This window comes from Tiliqua scincoides, chromosome 1 (genome assembly GCF_035046505.1).
Source record: "Tiliqua scincoides isolate rTilSci1 chromosome 1, rTilSci1.hap2, whole genome shotgun sequence".
Taxonomy (NCBI): domain Eukaryota; kingdom Metazoa; phylum Chordata; class Lepidosauria; order Squamata; family Scincidae; genus Tiliqua; species Tiliqua scincoides.
In genome coordinates this window covers 312,424,567-312,437,248 of record NC_089821.1, presented here as the reverse complement: position 1 = coordinate 312,437,248, position 12,682 = coordinate 312,424,567, and the positions used below count along the sequence as shown (strand labels likewise).

Here is a 12,682-nt window from a genome sequence, read left to right as displayed (position 1 = left end):
TCTTCTGCCATGAAGACAGATGCAAAGAACTCATTTAATTTCTCTGCCATCTCTAAGTCTCCTTTTATCTCCCCTTTCCCTCCCTCACCATCCAGAGGGCCAAGCGCTTCTCTGGCGGATTTTCTGCTTCTAACATATTTGAAGAAGCTTTTATTATCCCCCTTAATGTTGCTGGCCATGCGTTCCTCATAGTCTCGCTTGGCCTCCCGTATCACCTTCTTACATTTCTTTTGCCACAGTTTATGTTCCTTTTTATTAAGGCAAACTTCCATTTACGGAAGGAAGCTTTCTTACCCTTTATGGCCTCTCTAACTTGGCTCATTAGCCAGGCGGGCACCCTCCAGGACTTAATCGAGCCCTTCTTCCTTTGTGGTATACACTTCCGCTGGGCCTCTATTCCTGTTGTTCTAAACAGCTTCCATGCACTCTGGAGAGACTGGACTCTTTTTACCTTCCCTTGCAACCTCCTTCTAACCAGCCTCCTCATTTGAGGGAAGTCTGCTCATCGGAAGTCAAGGGTTTTTGTGAGAGATTTGCCCGGTATTCTTCCGCCGACGTGCATGTTGAAATGGATCGCAGCATGATCACTGTTCCCCAATGGCTCCGTAACATTGACATCTCTAACCAGGTCCTGAGTACTGCACAATATTAAATCCAGAGTCACCTGTCCTCTGGTGGGCTCCATGACTAGCTGCTCTAAGGCACAGTCATTTAGCATGTCAAGGAATCCGGTCTCCTTTTCGTGACCAGAACACAAATTGACCCAGTCAATATGAGGATAATTGAAGTCCCCCATGATTACAACCCTGTTCCTCCTTGTTACCTCCCTGATCTGTTTCCTCATTTCAAGGTCCCCTTCCAGTTTCTGGTCTGGAGGACGATAGCACGCCCCCAGTATTACATTGCTGCACAAGCCTGGTAATTTAAACCACAGAGATTCTACGGTGGAGTCGGACCCACCTTCAATCTCTACTTTGCTGGATTCTATCCCTTAACATAAATGGCCACCCCACCTCCAACACGCCCCTGCCTGTCCCTCCTGTAGAGTTTATAGTCCGGGATTGTGGTATCCCACTGATTCTCCGCATTCCACCAGGTTTCCATTATGCCCACTATGTCAATGTTTTCCCTTGTCACCAGACATTCCAGTTCTCCCACCTTTGCTCGTAGACTTCGGGCATTCGCATAAAAGCATTTGTACACAGAATGCCCCAGGGTGCGCTGCTTATTCGCTCCTTTATCTGAATCCTCTCATTGCGCAAAAACGTCTATCACATCCCATCATGCTACCATTCCCAATTTCTTCTTCTTCTCTGCCTTTACTTTGTTGTTCTCTAAAAGAGGATTTGGAAGGCGCTGACATCCCCACATGCGCGACAGCAATTGCACAGGTTTGGTGTGAAGGGAACCATGTGCTCAAACAGCAACCCAAGACAGCAAAAATATTCAGATTTTCACTGCAAAAGTGTCAAACCATTTTCACTGAAAATGAAGAAGATAAATCAAGAAGGCAGCAATTCTATACACACTTATGGGATGTGGTAGGACTTGAACGTGGTAGGATTTACTTCTGAGTAAACACACACAGGATTGCACTACATGCTGTGTGCCTTCCAGTCTTGCTGTACAGATCAAGCAAGAAGCAGAATGAAAAGCTATAATGGGCTATTGGGAGCAAGTTTTTGCAGTGGGTAGTGTTTGCAGGATAGTTTACGCTGGCCCAGCAGGTGTGCAGAGTAGACTCTGGGAACCAGATTCCCATTGGGAGTTTGCTTGCCTGAGTTATTGATCCTTTGGCTTGGTTCAGACTACGATTGGGGTGCAATGTGGATAGCCAATGTGGGTTACATGTTCATTGGCACAGTAATAGGTTATGCCCTATGGTATAGTTGTAGATTTTGTATGTATAGACATACAAAATCATGCAGGGGATGGATAGAATGGATAGAGAGACGCTCTTTTCCCTCTCACGTAGCACCAGAACCAGGGGACATCCACGAAAGTTGAGTGTTGGGAGAGTTAGGAAGGACAGAAGAAAATACTTCTTTACCCAGCGTGTAATTAGTTTGTGGAACTTTTTGTCACAGGAAGTAGTGATGGCATCTCGCCTGGATGCCTTTAAGAGAGGATTGGACAGATTTCTGGAAGAAAAGTTCATTACGGGTTACAAGTCATAGTAGTTATGTGCAAGCTCTTGTTTTTAGAGGCAGGCTGCCTCTGATTGCCAGATGCAGGGGAGGGAACGGGGACGCAGGTTGTGCCTGTTGTCTGGTGTGCTCCCTGGGACATTTGGTGGGCCACTATGAGATACAGGAAGCTGGACTAGAGCCTTTGGCCTGATCCAGCGGGGCTGTTCTTATGTTCTTATAGTTGCCCTGCAATGTGGCAACTAATGTGGGGTCAATCCCACAGCTTTTTTGTCTGAAAGTTCATTTAGGATTAGCACAGAAACTTTTAAAAAGTGACATTTGAAGAGAATGTCAAGGTTCCTCCAAGACAAAGGGGTATGAATGTTCAGGGGAAGTCCTTTACAAGGCAGGTGGAAATTTTTTTTTTTGGGGGGGGGGAGGTGTCCTGCACATTCATCTAGGCCTAATGACTTGTTCAGATCAGAAGTTTTACAGGTTTTCAAAGAGTTAACAAGCGATTTGTGGGGTCTAGGAGCACAATTCTAAAGTTGAATGTGATAACTCCCAGGGTCAACACTTAGACAAGCTCATGGGAGAGGACTTCCAGGCAGGGGATGTCATTTAGTGGGTGCCTGAACAGAAGAGCTCACCTGTTGGGAAATATCTTTCACATTCACCCCTTTGGAGGGCAGACTCACATAGAAATGTCTTTTCTTGGATGACAAGTGCACCAACCTTCAGTTTTTTAGGTAACATGGAAGCACTTTGGAGTCAATTTTGGGTCTCCCATTCCATAGAGATATCCCACTTTCAGACTCCTTTAAAAACGAGGGAGTCAAGGCTCTGTGTGGGCCTAGCATCCCTCATGTGGAAAGAGATTCTATCTTCTGCTGGAAAAAAAATCAGGACTCCTCTGTTGCTCAGGTACTGAATCATCTTGCAGAGCTGGGTGCTGGGGAGAGGCTGCAGCTCACCGGTAGAACTCAGTTTCCCTGCAGAAATTCCCAGACAGATAGCCCAATCCTATCTGGGTCTGGGCTGCCAAGTGCAGCCATTTATGACAGTGGAACAGAGTTCTGCTGTTGCAGAGTAGCTGTCAAGAGAGCAGGCAGCACTCCATTAGTAGCCATTTTGGTAAGGCGGCTGCAAGAGACAGCAGAGCTCTCCATCCATTGGTGTCTGCCAATGAAGCAGGTAAGGCATAAGAACATAAGAAGAGCCCCGCTGGATCAGGCCATTGGCCCATCTAGTCCAGCTTCCTGTATCTCACAGCGACCCACCAAATGCCCCAGGGAGCACACCAGATAACAAGGGACCTGCATCCTGGTGCCCTCCCTTGCATCTGACATAGCCCATTTCTAAAATCAGGAGGTTGCACACACACATCATGGCTTATAACCCGTAATGGATTTTTCCTCCAGAAACGTGTCCAATTCCCTTCAAAAGGCATCTAGGCCAGATGCTGTCACCACATCCTGTGGCAAGGAGTTTCACAGAGCAACCTCTGCTGGGACAGGGAAAGGAGAAAACTGGGCAGCGACGGGAAGGAACAGGGGCAGGGAAACTGAGGAGGTGGATCCAGTGGTGACGGTACACACCGGGTCCTATTCCCTCTTTTTTGAGCTTCCCTGTCCCCTTTCTCTCCTCAAACTTGTGCCAGCTAAAGAGTTGGCTCAGGCTTGCAGAGACCCATTGTGGAGAGGGAGGCTTACAGAATCCCCTGTCACTTTCAAATCTTCCTGATCTGCCCCATCTGCTGAATACAGCATGCTCATTTTTAGTGTGGTCACTCCAGTGGGGGAGGGGGAGGATAGGATTGGGCCATCAGTCCCTGGCAGAATCTGCAGGTGGGGCTGGGAAACACTTGCAGAGCTAACTGGAACACTGATCTGACTCTGACCATGGCCGCTTCATGCGTAATCACCACACAGCCTGAGACTGGAAGGGCCCTGACTGGCAGGTCATCAGCCTGAGAAGGTTTTGCAAGTTTTCAAGGCACACCACTTGTTCATTAGCAGGAAGTTGCCCAAGCACTGGGTGGAACCTGAGCCCAAGGCCAGGCTGGCTCAACTTTTCCCAGAGGAGCAGCTGAGGTATCACCAACTGTGGGGGCAGCCTTGCCCTTTTTGACCCTGGTTGCACATGTGGGTGGCCTCAGTGCGCTTTGGGTCTCCAGGGTCTCCAGGCTGGTGTTGCTCTCTTTACTTCTGTCAGGCCAAGAGCTTCAGTCATACAGGACTCTTTTGGGAGGCAAAACCAGGAATCACCTTGTCTGGTGAGGAAACAGGCTGTGCTGCCTTCTGACCACTACTGCACTGGGCCAGGCAGAAAACTGGACAACCCACTAACTAATCAGTGAAACTAATTAGTCAGATAACTAACTAGTCAGATAATTCCATGCAGCCTGCAAGGAGCTTAAATGGGAGAAACAAGCAGGTGAGCACTCATTTCAACAGAGAGCTGCTGCTGGTGGGGGAGCTGGTAGAGGACTGCCCCAGTGATGTGCTGAGGGGGGGGGCTTGCTATGGGGGTCAGGTGGCTGCCAAGATCCAGACTGCCCCTTTCACAAGTGCAACTGTTCCACAGCTGGAAAGAGTGGGCTACCCTGGAGTGCCAGATGCACAGAGGGCACCAGCACGCAGGTTGTGCCTGGTGTGCTCTCTGAAGCACCTGGTGGGCCACAGTGAGATTCAGGAAGCTGCCCTGGGCTCTTCTGATGTCCTGATGTGAGGAGCACTGGCGGCTCAGGGATGAGGCTCTGGGGAGGACTTTCCCGGTACTTTGCCAGGCGGCCTTGGGAGGCCCTTTGCTCTTGGGCATAAGAAGAGCCCTGCTGGATCAGGCCGAAGGCCCATCTGGTCCAGCTTCCGGTATCTCAGAGTGGCCCACCGGATGCCCCGGGGAGCACACCAGACAACAGACACAGCCTGCGTCCCGGTGCCCTCCCTGCGTCTGTTCACAGACCTCCTCGCAGGGCTGTTGTGCAGGGCTGCCAGAGGGCGCGAGTCCACCCCGCGGGGTCCCGGTTGCTCCGCCGGCCGGGCAGGCACGTCCTCCTGGAGCCTCCGGCGCCGAGGAGCGCGTGCAGCCCGCGGGCGGCGCGTGCCGGAGGACCCCTGGAGAAGGGGGGGCAAGGGGCGCGCGGAGCCTGCTGCGCGCCGCCTCCTGCTGGCCGCGAGCCCGCGGGCGGGGGGGGCGGGCGAGGCGCGGCCACAGCCGAGGCGAGCGGGCGCCGAGGAGCGCTGTGCGGCGCGGCGCCTGGCACCGGCAGCTCGCAGAGCGCGGACGGCGGGCAGGCCGGGAGGCGGCGCGAGCGAGCGAGGCGGGCGGGCGGGCGCGCGCGCGGTGCTGCCGTGCCGGGAGGCGAGCGGCGTCTCCAGCAGCAGCAGCAGCAGCGCGCTTCGCCTCGGACGTCCCCGGCGCCGCTGCCCGCAGGCCGCTCGGAGCGCAGCGCAGCGCCCGCGCCCAGCCCGCTCCGGAGCGCCGGACGCGCGGCCCCTCGCAGGCCCGGGAGCGCCATGGCCCCGGAGCCCCGCGCCGCCCCGCCGCGCCCGCGCCGGGCCGCCGCCAGGACCGTGTAGCCGCGCTCGCCCGCCCGCCGGCCCGCCGCTGGATATGCGGCTGCTGCTCCCGCCCGCGCCGAGATGGATGTAGCCTGCGGACTGCTCTGGCTGCTCGGCGCGCTGCTGGAGGGCGTCGCCGCGCAGGGCGTCTACGGTGAGTCCGCGCCCCGTGACCTTGCCGGAGGGGACGAGCCCGCGCCCCGGGCGCCTTCCGCGCCGCCCGGCCAGCCTCGGCTCGGCTCCTGCGCGGGCGGGCGGGCCGGAGCTCCGCGCTCCTCTGCGCCACCGGCCGCAGCCCGGCTCCAGCAGGGGGAGAGACGAGGCCGCCCGTGGACAGAGGGCTCCCACGGGGGCTGGGGGGCGAGGCAGCGCAGAGGCACCCCCGCTCGCCCGGAGGGGCTCCCTCTCCGCCTCCCCACGGGCGGGCGGGCCGAGGGGAGGCCTCCGCCTGCAGCTGCGGGCGAGGGTCCCCGAGAGCCCCCAGCGGCCCCCTCCCGCCCCCGGGCTCCGCCGGGCGGCGCACTCGCCCGGCCAGGGCTGGGGGAGCCCGTGCGCGCGCGCCGGCGCGCGTGCACTGAGCGTGTGCCGTGGGAGGGAGGCTAAAAATAGCCCGGGCGAGCCTCGCGCCCGCGTGGGGGTGGGGCGGGCGGGGGTTAAGCCTCAGCGGGGCCCGGCGCGGGGCGGGCTGCCGGGCCCCGCCGGGCTCCGGCTGACGTTGGCAGGGCGCGGGGGCGGCGCGGAGGAGGCGCTCCCGAGCGAGGCGGAGGCTCCAGCGGCCCGCAGCGGGCTCCTCTGCCGGGCGGCTCTGCGGCAGCTGCGGGGGGAGAAGGCCCCCGCCCCCCTTCCCTGGCAACGGCCTCTGCGCGTGGGGAGGACGGGGGTCTCCTGCCCGTGGCCTGGGCTGTGGGGGCTGCTGCAGGCCACCAGGGTCAGACAGCAGTCGCTGGAGGCTTCGCTGTGTCCTCACACGCTAACACGGCCACCCTTCCCGTTCACCTGCACAGTGGCGTAGCCGGAGGGGTGCAAAGCACTGAGTTTGGCAAGGAGCCTCACCAGGGTGTGCATGCCGCACCTCCCCCTCCCCTCTGGAGCCAGGGGGGCAGTGGGGGCAAAACAGAGGTGCGTGCCGGGCTCCATAAGGGAGGGGGGCAGCTTGCACACCACAGTGAGCCTCCAGGCAAATCTCAGTGCTTTGCACCCCTTCTAGCTACGCCACTGGCTGTGCAGCCAGCTCCTTCTGCTTGCTTTGCATTTGGATCGTGTGTGGCTGAAATGGTGTGCGATGCGGTTTCATAACGCTTGTTTTTTGGTGTGTGAATTTGGGAGCATTTCCTATTTCGGTCTCCGAACAGAGCCGTCTAATGGACTCCGGCTCCACCGTCAGTTGTGTTGCATTTGAAAGGACCTGACCATCTGTTGCTATTCCTGGCTCACTTTGCAGCGCCTGCAGTTCTCAGCTTCTGTGATAGACGCTGCAACTTGGCATCATGGCTTTGTGTACTGGAAAAAATACACACACATGCATGCACACACGGAGAAGGATGCCGTCTGGGGTAAACATTACACAAGGTTCTTGTCGGAGCACAGGATGTTCATTCAATCCACAAAGACAGCATGTTATGTGTGGGCAGGCTAGGAACAGCCTGTCAATTTGCACTCAGGTTTGGGTACCTCAAGTCAGCCCCAGAAGAACTGAAATTATTGGGATGATGTCCCTTGCTGTTGATGCACCAGGGAAAGAGCAGTGCAGCTCTTCCGGGGGCATTTGTGTGGTTTGGCTGCTGCTCTGATTTATGCTGATGTACTGAGGAATGTCATCATTGTGTTTGGGTTTGGGTACTTGTGTTTTCAGCCATTGGCTTTTCATATTGCATCTGGAAACAGCTAAGACTTGGCCTAAAACAATCCTGATAGCTGTTCTTGTTAAGAAGGGTCTTGAGGACACACAGACAAAATTGCGTCCTCTACAAGGTTTCTGGGCTTGGATTGCCTTCTCTTTCAGCGTGACCATCAAATATGGATCAGGTGCACTGCTTGGGTTTGGGAATGTGTCTGGGCTGTCTTAAGGGGTCTCCTTAATATGTTGGTTATGGCTTTGATTTCAGTGATGTAACAACTCTTGCATTTGGCATGTAACAAGGCCAACATCTGGCACTCAGATTCCACCACATAGTTTGTTGACTACAGTGGCAGGTGGAGAATAGTGTTGTCCATCTTACCGTGATGGGAGTGTCCAGGCAAGCAATGGGGCGGTAGTGGGGGGTGGTCTAGTCTTTCTAACTTCAGGAAATGGGGGAGATCTTCAGATTGGCACACTGATATCGATGCATCAACTGAGTGTCGTGGGGGAGTAGATGGCAGTTTGGCACCACCCCCCAAACCTGGTACCCAGGATACTTACACCCCTCGCCCCCCCGGTACACCACAGCTTTTCACTAGAGATTACCAAAGCATTGTACAATTAAAATCATAAAAGATTTATTAGCCAAGATTAAAAAAAAATGAAACAGGTCCACCAAGTGGCAATACATCAAGGAAAGCAGAAGGAAATCTGGCCATCAAGGTCCTCCAGCCTTTCTGGAAAGTCACCAGGGAGGCGGACCCTGAATCACTCTTGGCAGGGAGTTCTGAAGTGTTGGGGCTGCCCCCAGGAAGGGCCTTAGTTTTCTGTTGAGGAGAATGTATGAGAGGCTCACCTTGCCTTGTGCAATGCCCATTTATCTAGGAAAGTAGTCCTTGAGTTGACCCAGCACATGGAGACAGTGTGTGTCTTAAAAGCAACATCGGTTTGCCCCCAGAGCAGGTGGCAAGTCCTTGAAGCCCTCTGTCCAGTTCTTGTCGTCTTAACTGGTTACATCCCCCACTGCCAAATCATTTCCCATCACCCTGGGACAAGCTGGTAGGGTGTGTTCAGTAACTAATGGCCACCAGCCCTCCAGCGCCAAGGGGCTCACTGAAGCAAGTGAACAGCAGCAGCGGAAGAATCAGCGTGTGCTGTTGGCTTCAGAAGTGCTGAAAGGAGAAGCCGTCTCCTCGCTGAAGAGCATACGAGTGTCCGTCTGCAGTGGCATAGCTCGAGAGGGTGCAAAGCACTAAGTTTTGCAGGGAGTCTCACCACGGCATGCATGCAAGCGCCCTCTCCCCCTCTGCTTTGGAGCCATTCTGGGCCACAAGAGCAAAATGGAGGCAGCTGGAGCCTCTGCAGTCAGAGAATAACCTCAGCAAGGGTTCCACACATCCCTTCCAGGCAGGTTGACTGTGGTCTTTGGGAACGAAGCACAGCCGGTGGAGTGGAGGAGATGGAGCCATGTTACCTCCGCAGCATTCCTGCCCTGCCACGTCTAAAAGTTTGCATCGCTGATCAGTGTTGCCAGATAGCCTTTAATCTCAGCAAAACGTCGGCTGATGGGTTTTTATTGAAAAATAACATTTACCAGTAATAATCTAAAATCTTGACACAAGTGTGAATATTATGATTAATATTTTGCCAGGGCTAAGAAGGCTCAATCAGGGATTTTGCTCTGCAAATAGGTAGAGAGAAGAAGGTAATTAATTTCTGACTCAGAGATGCTACAGTTCAGTAGGCCCAGGAGCTAATGGCAAATATTTTATATATAATCAATCCACTCCAATGCTAGAATGCGTTTTGAAGTCACCTGGTGCAAATGTCCAATTTTACATGAATTCACAGACTTATTTAGAACTGATCTGTCCCCTTTCCCATTGTGCTACTTTGGGTGGGGGGAATTCTACATTGATTGGAGGGCTGGGTCACCACCTTTTTGAGGAAAACTATAACGTCAGGGACTGTTCAGCCTGGGTGCCAGGAGGGGGCATGAGCGATGGCGCAAGAAAGGAGATTGAATGGTTGTATGGAGGCTAAGTCCATCACAGGTTGTGAGCCATCAGGTACGTGCAGCCTCCTGGTTCTAGAAGTGGTCTGCGTCAGAATGCCAGATGCAAGGGAATGCCAACAGGAGGCAGGATTCAAGTTGTCTTGAGTGCTCCATGAGTCATCTTGTGGGCCACTGTGAGATACAGGAAGCTGGACTAGATGGGCCTCTGGCCTGATCCAGTGGGGCTGTTCTTATGTTCTTAACTACAATTCCCAGGAAGCCTTGCAGGTCTCTTGTTATCTGGTGTGCTCCCTGGGGCATTTGGTGGGCCACTGTGAGATACAAGAAGCTGGACTAGATGGGCCTATGGCCTGATCCAGTGGGGCTGTTCTTATGTTCTTATGTTCTTAACTACAATTCCCAGGAGGCCTTGCAGGTCTCTTGTTATCTGGTGTGCTCCCTGGGGCATTTGGTGGGCCACTGTGAGATACAGGAAGCTGGACTAGATGGGCCTATGGCCTGAGCCAGTGGGGCTGTTCTTATGTTCTTAAACTACAATTCCCAGGAGGCCTTGCAAGTCTCTTGTTATCTGGTGTGCTCCCTGGGGCATTTGGTGGGCCGCTGTGAGATACAGGAAGCTGGACTAGATGGGCCTATGGCCTGATCCAGTGGGGCTGTTCTTAGGTTCTTAACTACAATTCCCAGGAGGCCTTGCAGGTCTCTTGTTATCTGGTGTGGTCCCTGGGGCATTTGGTGCGCTGCTGTGAGATACAGGAAGCTGGACTAGATGGGCCTATGGCCTGATCCAGTGGGGCTGTTCTTATGTTCTTAACTACAATTCCCAGGAGGCCTTGTAGGTCTCTTGTTATCTGGTGTGCTCCCTGGGGCATTTGGTGGGCTGCTGTGAGATACAGGAAGCTGCACTAGATGGGCCTATGGCCTGATGCAGTGGGGCTGTTCTTATGTTCTTAACTACAATTCCCAGGAGGCTTTGCAGGTCTCTTGTTATCTGGTGTGCTCCCTGGGGCATTTGGTGGGCCGCTGTGAGATACAGGAAGCTGGACTAGATGGGCCTCTGGCCTGATCCAGTGGGGCTGTTCTTATGTTCTTAACTACAATTCCCAGGAAGCCTTGCAGGTCTCTTGTTATCTGGTGTGCTCCCTGGGGCATTTGGTGCGCTGCTGTGAGGTACAGGAAGCTGGACTAGATGGGCCTATGGCCTGATCCAGTGGGGCTGTTCTTAGGTTCTTAACTACAATTCCCAGGAAGCCTTGCAGGTCTCTTGTTATCTGGTGTGCTCCCTGGGGCATTTGGTGCGCTGCTGTGAGATACAGGAAGCTGGACTAGATGGGCCTATGGCCTGATCCAGTGGGGCTGTTCTTATGTTCTTAACTACAATTCCCAGGAGGCCTTGTAGGTCTCTTGTTATCTGGTGTGCTCCCTGGGGCATTTGGTGGGCCGCTGTGAGATACAGGAAGCTGGACTAGATGGGCCTATGGCCTGATCCAGTGGGGCTGTTCTTATGTTCTTAACTACAATTCCCAGGAAGTCTTGCAGGTCTCTTGTTATCTGGTGTGTTCCCTGGGGCATTTGGTGGGCCGCTGTGAGATACAGGAAGCTGGACTAGATGGGCCTATGGCCTGATCCAGTGGGGCTGTTCTTATGTTCTTAACTACAATTCCCAGGAGGCCTTGCAGGTCTCTTGTTATCTGGTGTGCTCCCTGGGGCATTTGGTGGGCCGCTGTGAGATACAGGAAGCTGGACTAGATGGGCCTATGGCCTGATCCAGGGAGCAGTGGTCTTTCCAACAGTAGCCATTTTTATTTCCAAGAAACTTCCTGGAATGACACTGCACTGTATAAGTTTCGGGGGGTGGGGGAATTGTGGGAAATAAGGATGGTGACCACCAGCTGACCAGAGCTGTTCCGCCCCTGAAAATCTGGTGTTAGAGCCAGTTAACCAAGACCTGATTTCCCTTCCCCCCATTTGCTTGTTTCCAGTTCAAGCCCAAAGTTCTGGACTTCACTGATCGTCCCCCTTGGTCCCTGATTGCTGAAATTCCCTTCCTGAAGATCTTGGATCTGGTCCTGATGATTCTGGATGTGGTTCTGATTTGGTATCTTTCACCTCCCTAACAACAACCCTATGAAATGCAGCTATGGCTTATCTGTGGTCAGGCTTGAGTTTTAATCCTGAGCCCACAGGACTTGCAAAGGTAATTCATGAATGCAGATGTGATTCACATGGTATGATCCCAGAACACGGAGAGTTGGCCTACCAGTAGCCATTAGCAAGGAGAACTCAAACTGTGCTCCCTGTATATTCCAGTCATAGCGTCTGCTGGCCACATGACTGAATGAGTCCTGGAAGAATCAGGGGCAATGAAAAGTCTGCAATGGTAGAGCCAATCGACTGGCCATGCTCGCAGCTCCCAGGTTGGTCATGCTGGAAGATGCTTCAGAATGCCATGCAGGCACCCATGTGGCTTTCCCCTTCTCATCCCTGCCTGGTTGAGGTGTTGCAACCTCCTTTGTGCTCTGTTGGGCAGGAAGTTTTTGGGGTCTGGTGAGTTTTGGGGTCTGGCCGAAAAACGGAGACAGGGCAAAGGTCACAGGCAGGTGTACAGCTTTAGACCCAAACAATGTGTTCTGCAGAATGTTCTGTCATTCAGAGTCACCAGTCTTCCAAATCCTTCAGGCTCTTCCTCCCCAGGACTACTTTGAGTTCAAAAGGCAAACTGTGGAAGGAGGATGGCTTGCAGGTCCTTTGAGCCCTGGGTGTCAAAGGGCCTGAGAGCATTTCCTGGGGCTGCAGAAGCCATTCGCAGTTCCACTGAATGGCCTCAGCCTGTCCCTGCTCCCTTCACCAGTGACAAAACTGAACAGATCTCAGTGTTTGGTGAGCTGGCTCAGATCCCTTCCCCAAGTGTCTGAGCTGCAAAATATCTGTGATTGGAGTCAGAGAAGTCCTTCTTCTCCTCTCCACAGAGCTTGAAGGGAAGATTCTTCTCTGGGCAGGAATTCTTGGCTCAAAGTCATTGTAGCAGAGCCCCTTCAGAGAGGCGTCTGGGGTCTGGGACATCCTGCCCCCAGTTACAGTAGAGCTTCTGATCTCTGGCCCCTGGTACAACTTTTGGTGAGTTTGATCCAGATTT

At 53.9% G+C, this 12,682-nt stretch overlaps 1 protein-coding gene across 1 annotated transcript in view; it reads left to right on the top strand.

Moving 5' to 3' along the window:
• Positions 1–5,735: 5,735 nt before the first annotated feature.
• MDGA2 (MAM domain containing glycosylphosphatidylinositol anchor 2) overlaps positions 5,736–12,682 on the top strand; it is a 385,901-nt gene continuing 378,954 nt past the window's right edge. Inside the window, 1 exon segment of the mRNA XM_066630339.1 lies at positions 5,736–5,846. Within this exon segment, the coding sequence (XP_066486436.1) occupies positions 5,774–5,846 (73 nt within the window). The 5' untranslated portion in view covers positions 5,736–5,773.